This window comes from Alosa pseudoharengus, unplaced genomic scaffold (genome assembly GCF_046254945.1).
Source record: "Alosa pseudoharengus isolate Yale_2024_CS ecotype anadromous, Long Island Sound unplaced genomic scaffold, YU_APseudo_1.1 YU_APseudo_1.1_scf_4, whole genome shotgun sequence".
Lineage (NCBI taxonomy): Eukaryota > Metazoa > Chordata > Actinopteri > Clupeiformes > Clupeidae > Alosa > Alosa pseudoharengus.
Window position 1 is genome coordinate 32,348,688 of NW_027468774.1, and position 8,040 is coordinate 32,356,727.

The following is an 8,040-nucleotide window of genomic DNA, read 5'->3' on the forward strand; positions in this document are numbered from 1 at the left end:
GACAGACAACAGAGAAGAGGGAGAGAAGTGAGTGGGATAAAAAGACAGGGCAGATAAGTGCAACCAGGGCATATCCATTGGTTGTTTGTAGGTAGGCATATGCTTTTGACAGTGTGTGTGTGTGTGTGTGTGCGTGTGTGCGTGTGTGTGTGTGTGTGTGTGTGTGTGTGTGAAACAGAGGGAGAGAGAGAAAGAGAGAGAGAATAACGAATAACAGTAAGTTGACCTCAGCCCAGACCGCCCAGGCCTCTGCCCAGTACAGTGGGTCTGTTCAGCGTCTCGTCATGGCCACACTCATGGTCTTGGTCACGGTCACGGGCCCTGTCACCATCCCCCCCCCCCCCCCCACCCACCCACACCTCTTCATCTCTCCTCATTAAGAGTCATAAGGGGAAGCACGGCCATGCTACCCCCCACACACACACACACACACACACACACACACACAACCCACCCCCAGAGACCCAATCAAAACCGCCATTGTTTCCCTACTCTGCCCCAGCTCTTCAGGAGGCCTCTCCAACTGTTTGCTTTGGAGACGGATCACAGACAATAGGGGGGGCTCCACTCCGACAGCCCTGGCAGGCCGGCCGGTTGAGCTCCGCCGGGTGAGGGGGGGAGTGGGGGTGCAGGGGGTGGGGAGGTCTGGGAAAGCCCCATGCTTCTGCTTTGAAGAGGCTGACATGAAACACCTCATGGCTTTAGATGTTACTCTGGCTCCCCCTAGTGGCTGACTCATAGAATTACATGCATGTTGTTGGCCCTGGCTAAGCCCCTGGCCATCTCTCTGTCACGGCTGTAATTCTCCTGCTTTCCTGATATGTTTTATGGGGGACTGTCCATCAGTCTCCCTCACCGCTGTGCTACATACGGTGTAAGTGTGGCATGTATACATAAATCAGACACTCAAACAGATCACACACATGGAAGAACTCAGATATGTGGCTTTAGTGCATCCTCAGATGTAAAGGGTGTAATTTAAATAGTTAAGCATAGTCTTTTCACTACATCTTACTAAACAGTAATACAGGGAATGAGCCGTGTCTTGAAAAGATTATCATCCAATGGTCATCTATTACAGATCCACCTATAAACAGGATCATTTGATTTCAGCTATATACCTGCTAGTATATTGTGTATGACTGTGTTTAAATGACATACTGACATATTTATATAGTAACAGGGGTTGCTGTTTGCAGTCGGATTTGGATGGGACTGGATTGTGCTTGGTAGGGGTCACCCTGTCAAAGCACATGAGGCTGGGACCATCATCTCTGTCCTTCAGGGCCAAAACAAAACATCCCCCTTCCCCTGGTCTGGCCTCATATGCCTCTGCCTAAAATGGACACTCTGAACACAATTGAAACGACATGCGTGGAAGTCTATCTATCTTTGTGTGTTTGACCAGAATCATCACCTTCACAGTAACACCATGTCCCCTAATTTGCTCATTTCTGCAGCCTCCACGTATTGTGAAACACTGGTGCTGTCTTTCCTCCGGTCTTATCATTTCATGTCCTTTCTTCCCACAGCCCTCTGGGTGCGGAGTGGAGCAGGCTACATTAGGAAAGATGGCTCCCACATGATCTGGAGCTTTGTGGCTCCTCAGCTGGGATATTGGCTGGCAGCATTCCCATCCTCTACAGGTATATTGTGGGGGCTTTACGTTGTCAGTAGCTCCTCAGACACAGCCTCATCCCCAGACCCCAGTCATGTCACAGTATGCTTGTGCAAGCTGATGTAGAGTATTTAAATTGACATGACAGTTGTATTCCATGTTTGGTTCATTTAATCTTTGGTAATTGTTATGTATATATAATATGATATACATTAAAATAATAATATCCTGTAAGTGCTATACTAACCATTCAATACTGAAACTGAAAGGAAAATCACATAGTGCATACTATATGTGTGTTTCTCTTTTTGGTCAGGCACCGCTCTGAACCCCTCTGGCCTGCGTGACATCACCACCTACCACACCATCTTCCTGCTGGCTATCCTGGGCTCCATGGCCCTCCTGGTCCTCATCCTACTGTGTGTTCTCCTCTACTACTGCAGGTGGGCCACCCACCTGGTGCAGCTCACCAAGATGACCCTTTTCATGACCACTCTTGTCTTTAAAAGACATGGTTTTGCCTCGTTGAGTGCAGTGTTATAAAAAAAATGGATTGCATGACTTTCGTCACGCTTTATTTAGTTGCCAGTTCACATGTGCCATCGTCAACAAGGCCTGTTTCCATGTCAATGGGCTTTGTGTTAAATCATGCTAGGGTGCACTGCTCACAAAAGCTGTGTGAAGGATTACCAATTAACACAATATTATATGATGGTCCTGTTTTTGTCTGTGAAAAGGCAAAGAAGCGCCGTACACTCGAGCACCAAATCATTTGTTTTATTAAATTGATAACATTTCGGCCTGGGCCTTCTTCAGATCATGTTTTTGTCTGTATCAGAGAGAAATTTGTTTTAATAGAATAGTGATTGGAAATAATAATAATAATAATAATAATAATAATAATAATAATAACAACAACAGCAAAAACAGTAATACTACTACTACTACTACTACTACTACTAATACTACTACTACTACTAATAATAATAATAATAATAATAATAATAGTGTGTTAATAGATAAAAGCAATGAAGAAATAGTGATATTTTATTAATACTGACTGGCTTCTCTGCTGCAGGAGGAGGTGCCTAAAGCCGCGTGCTCCGCACCGCAAACGGCACCTGTCGTCGGCTCTGGACAGCTCCAAGCGGGACCAGTGCACCTCCACCTCCCAGCTGCACCTCATCAGCAGCGGTCACCTGGAGACCGCCTCCTGCATGGGCGACGGCGACGCCGTCAAGTCCGACATCTCGTCCACGCGTGACCTGCACAGCTCACGCGAAGAGTTCTTCCGAAACGCTCCGACGTCTGCCTCCGCCGCACAAAAGCTGCGCCACTCGAAGGTGAACTCGGACACGCTCACGCGCCGTGGTGGTGGTGGTGGAGGAGGAGGAGGTGACTAATGATATTCTTCATTTACAAATGTAGAAAAATATTTATAAATGGATAAATAGATAAATAAATAAATGACATGTCTTTAAGCACTACCATCAACAAGATAAAACACAATAAACCTCTAAGGCTTAATTTAATTGTGGTCCTTTTGTAGGTGATAGGGAGAGCTTCCAGTTGAAGGTGAGCTGCTCCACTAACACCACCAGTAACCTGGACCCACTTTTGCTTCGCGACGACTGCAGCGGCCGCTACAGTTCAGGGGATGATGGCAGCCACCACCACCACCACCACAACGCCAAGGACAACCAGGGCTACACCTCTGACCCCCCCTCGCCTCCCCCTCTCCTGCCCCCCTTTGCGGGACACTACCAGGAGGGCAAGCCCCCAGAATACTCGGCCTCGCAGCCCCCGGTGGGCAACACCCAGGGCCAGCTGGTGTTCTGCCACTCCATGGAGCAGATGACCGAGAGCATGTACCGGAGCGTGGTGCCGACGCTGGTCATCCCGGCCCACTACGTGCAGCTGTCCTCCGACCTGTCGGCCATCGAGCAGGCCATGGAGCGCCAGCAGCAGCTGCAGCATGACATGGAGGGCATCCAGGTCAGCATGACCCTCCCGCGGCCAGGACAGGGTCAGAAGCAACAGCAGCAGCAGGACAACCAGAGCCAGCAGTCGCAGCCGAGGAGAGAGGAGGACGGTACTGGGGAGCAGGCACCGGGCGAGAGTCACGATGACGGCCGCAAGGACTGGGCGCCGGACCCCTCCTCGGGTCCTGTCCGAATCCCGGTGCTGTTCAACGACTCCACCATGGCGCAGATGAACGGCGAGCTGCAGTCGCTGACCGAGAAGAAGTTGCTGGAGCTGGGGGTCAAGCCGCACCCGCGCGCCTGGTTCGTCTCGCTGGACGGCCGCGCCAACTCGCTCGTGCGCCACTCGTACATCGAGCTGGGCGGCGAGGCCACGGCGGGGCGCCTGCCCATCATCACCACCACGGGGATGGAGCCCGAGCCAACCCGCCGGGCCAACTCGCGCTCCGGCATTCCACAGCTGAAACACGGGGTGGGCGAGCGGGACGCGCGGAAGGCCAAGGACGCCTCCGTCCCGGAGCGGCGCAAGCTCCACGGCAAGTCGTACTCGAAGCTCCCGGTGATCGAGCTGCCCGAGCCACCGGACGGCAGCGACGGCGGTGAGAGCCACCAGGGGGCGATCTACTCTCCTGAGGACGGCTCCACGGCACCACTGCTGAACGAGGACGTGCCACCACTCACCCGGGGGGACACCTTCCCGCGCCGCAACCGCAGCCGCGACAACAGCGCCCGGAGCAGCACCAGCACCGATGTCCGCAGGGACTCGGCGACCAGCCCCGATGACGATGGAGAGCATTACGCTGATGACAAAGACGACGACGGAGAGAACAAGAAGAGCCCTTGGCAGAAGCGCGAGGAGAGGCCACTCATGGTGTTCAAATAGGAGGGAAGGATGGGGGGGGGGGGGTTCTCCTCACAATCACAATGTGGCCCCCACAAACAAAGACAGTCGCACTGTGAGACAGAAAAACTGTGAAGCATGACAGGACGAAAAAAAGCTAAAGCCACACATTTCTTTTAGAAAAAACAAAAAGCACAACTGTGACTAGATCACCAAGAAAAGTCTGGGTTGCTGCTGAGCCTAGTTAGCAGTTAGCCATCACCGCTTTGGTGACTTTCGGCCAAGTCTGTCTGCATTATGTGGTGTTGTAAGCCATTACTCAGTGAGTTTCTGGTTGGAGCTCAAACCCAATTCGAAGATCCTCAGAGGAGAGCTGTTTATTCCTGGCGGAGGAACCGGTTGACTGGTCAGACATTCCCAGGGCAGCAAGTGGGTTATTAAGCTAAATCAGATCTCCAGTGTTCAGCTGGCTAACTCAACCACCAATGCTGGGTTTTCTTTGTACTTTTCTCACCTTCAAGTCTTTCCTGTGGTAACCTTGGAAACCTCTTTCCTCTTACTTTCCTTAAGACTTCTCTGTTTCAAGAGATGCCTGTTTGGATGAGGAGCCATTTTCTTCTGTCGCGCGTTCAGGAAGAGAACCAATGGCCTTACAGAACCTGTGGGTACCAATGGCGAGCAATCCTTTTTTTGTCCTCTGTGGGCTTCCGTAGACTTATGACCCAATGTGTTAATATCAAAGGAATTTATCATTTTTATTTGTTTTATTGTTCTATATGAGTAGACTTGTGTTTGTTTTTTTTAAATAAATGGGTCCCTTTTGAAAATGTTTTTACTTGCACAATATATGACTGAATGGACCCATGGGGTTTTGTTGGATGTGAAGTAAGTCTGGACTTAATGACCATTTCTCTATAGAATGTGCACCGGGGCACTGGCTGACATCAGGCATGACCACAGGTGTCTGGGAACGATGAATAGTGACACTGCATCTTGACATTTCACCGGGGCTGTTTTTATCTGATGGCCTTAGAATATCTTTGGGATAGTTCACTAAAGCTTGGTCAATATCGCAAAGGGAAACGTGTTTTTTTGCTGACTAATTTTGTTTGTTGATAAAATGTGTTTTGTTTTCTAACCTGTGGATAACTATACTTGCATAATTAACATTTGTTGAAGGTGTTACAGGAGGAATTGTTTGCTGTGTCTTGCATGATGAACAGAACCATCAGAAGCATTTTATGTGTGTTATTGAAACAGTAATAAAATGTGTATTTGCTTCCACTTAACACCTAGTTATTAGCCTAGGCACATTTGCAGCACTCATAAGATTTATGAGTTTTCATCATAAAAGAAATCATCTATAATTATACGATGCAGGTTACTCCATTTGTTTTCATTAATTAAAAATACTGTAAGTTATTAAACACCCTTTGGCAGATATTCTGAATGATCATTACACAAAATGAATTGAAGTTGTTTTTTTTTATACTGTAATGCTCTTCTAAAGTTGGTGGTTTTGATCTACTGCCATGACGTAGGTGGAGGCCATCAGAAGCCATCAGAGTTCAGTGTTTGTGCACATCATTGAGAGTGTTCTTTTTGCAACAGTTTAGCTTTCTCAAATGCATTTACACAGACATGTAAAGACACAGACACAGTTTTGCCATCAAGATGTGGTGTGACAAAGCAAAGTCTCTTAGCCAGTTTCATTTATGAAATCACAACCATTGCCTCTATTTTTATTCGAATCAGGGGAACATTTTACTTTGTCAAAATGACATTTGGAAGGTTTCTTACATTTCCCTTCCTAGATACAGGCCTTACCCCACAAGCTACCATATGTTACTTGCTCCATTTAGCTTTGTGTGAAGTTGGACCATGGTCTATCAGAGGTATTGAGCAGAGATGGTTCGCCAACACCACTGCATGAAATAAGGATCTGCAGATAGGAGTTTAATAATACCAACTATGGCCACCTCAATTTCAATAAAAAAAACTAATTATGCCTCTCGCTTTTCCTCTGTCACACACACATATACACACACATACACACACAGGGACGCACACACATACAATATCTTACTCTCTCTCTTTTTTTTCCTTCTCATTATTCCATCTGAAAACATCTTTACCACAAGTGTAAAGTGCCTAGAGTTTTGAACAAATATCTGTTGTCTTGTACACACACATACACACACACGACTTTTGGGAGAAGTAGTAAATTGTAAATGTCTTCATAGCCATGTTGCAGGGTAGTACTCTCAGACTATTAAACAACAGTTAAAGCAGGGATCCACAGCTTTATGGTTCTGTTTTCCAATTTGGGCAAAACTAAACATTACATTGTGTGTGTGTGTGTGTTTGTGTGTGTGTGTGTGTGTGTCAGACAGAGAGGAGATCAGGCTTGCATCAATATTTCGCCCGGACTGCACAAGTTAGTGGTGAAATAAAATGAATGAATGCTTTCCCATGTGTTCACAAGAGCAATAAGTGTGTGTCACTCCTGATTGGACAGTCTGGTCTCAGATCTCTAAATGCTTTGGAGACTCAGTGTAATACAGAGGATTCTACTGTCAGATATTAGACCTCAACTTAATTTTATGGCAAAAAAGTTTTAACTGCCGCCTTATCTGGTCTATTGAAATAAAAACATCTGTCTGTGGAAAGTCTTCAGCATTAACATGTTGGACATTTTCCATGCAGTATATTGCATTTGTATTCATCCTGTCTGGCTGAGCCACTTATACCACCAGTACCTACTTCTTGTGCCATGTGGAGAGAACAGGTCTCTGGATAATGTTTTTGGTTGTCACAGTTTTGGTTCTGGCATGCAGTGGAAGCCAATGCTTGCAAAACTAGTTTTATTCATAAAAACCTTGGGTTACTACAATAAATGCAAAAAAAACACAGAACTTTTTTGTTTTCTATTCTCCATCATGATGTACAGGACTTCCAGGTGCATTTATCATCGTAAAAATTCCCACACATGTTTAGACCAAAATTCCTCATGCATTATCTTTGATCTGAATTCGTTCTTTAATCATTTTAGAGTGAAACAGTTGCTAAACTCTTTTACATTGTTTGGTGCTGTTCAAAGCTGTAGTGAGTTGTGATGAGCAGTAATTGATGGATGCTTGCTTCTTTTCTGATCTGATACTGGTTGTAGTGAAAATGAGCACTGTGATCCATTTTTAACCTTTTTAAATAAACGTCTCCGTGTTTCATGCCTGAATCATCTTTGATGTTTATTATTGTCGGGCCCACCTGCAGGCACTGATACACGCCCAACCAACCAACCGCTGCAGTCGTGCAAAAAGAGCCTCAGTGAATAACACTCCTGCCCTTTGCTATGCTGCATTACCAGTAGATGGCTCTTCTGAGTCATGTGTTTGGGAATTGACCAACACTATGATGTTGAAGAATTATGTATTTTTAATAAATGCTTCTTCTGATTTACTTGTGAAGTGTAAAGGAACGTTTTCATGGAAGACAGTAAGATGCATGATGCTTTATAGAACATAGCAGAGGATTTAATGTTTGACTTAACTGTCTCCCTGCACTTTTCACCTAGATTTTATGTTGATAGTCTTTGCTTG

The 8,040-nt window shown here is 46.4% G+C and overlaps 1 protein-coding gene across 1 annotated transcript in view; it reads left to right on the forward strand.

The window, feature by feature from the left end:
* fam171a2a (family with sequence similarity 171 member A2a) overlaps positions 1–7,676 on the forward strand; it is a 50,062-nt gene extending 42,386 nt beyond the window's left edge. Inside the window, exons 6-9 of the mRNA XM_076265902.1 lie at positions 1,533–1,646; positions 1,935–2,061; positions 2,697–3,013; positions 3,168–7,676. Coding sequence (XP_076122017.1) covers positions 1,533–1,646; positions 1,935–2,061; positions 2,697–3,013; positions 3,168–4,483 — 1,874 coding nt within the window. The 3' untranslated portion in view covers positions 4,484–7,676. The remainder of the gene's footprint in view (positions 1–1,532; positions 1,647–1,934; positions 2,062–2,696; positions 3,014–3,167) is intronic.
* The last annotated feature ends 364 nt before the right edge of the window (positions 7,677–8,040 follow it).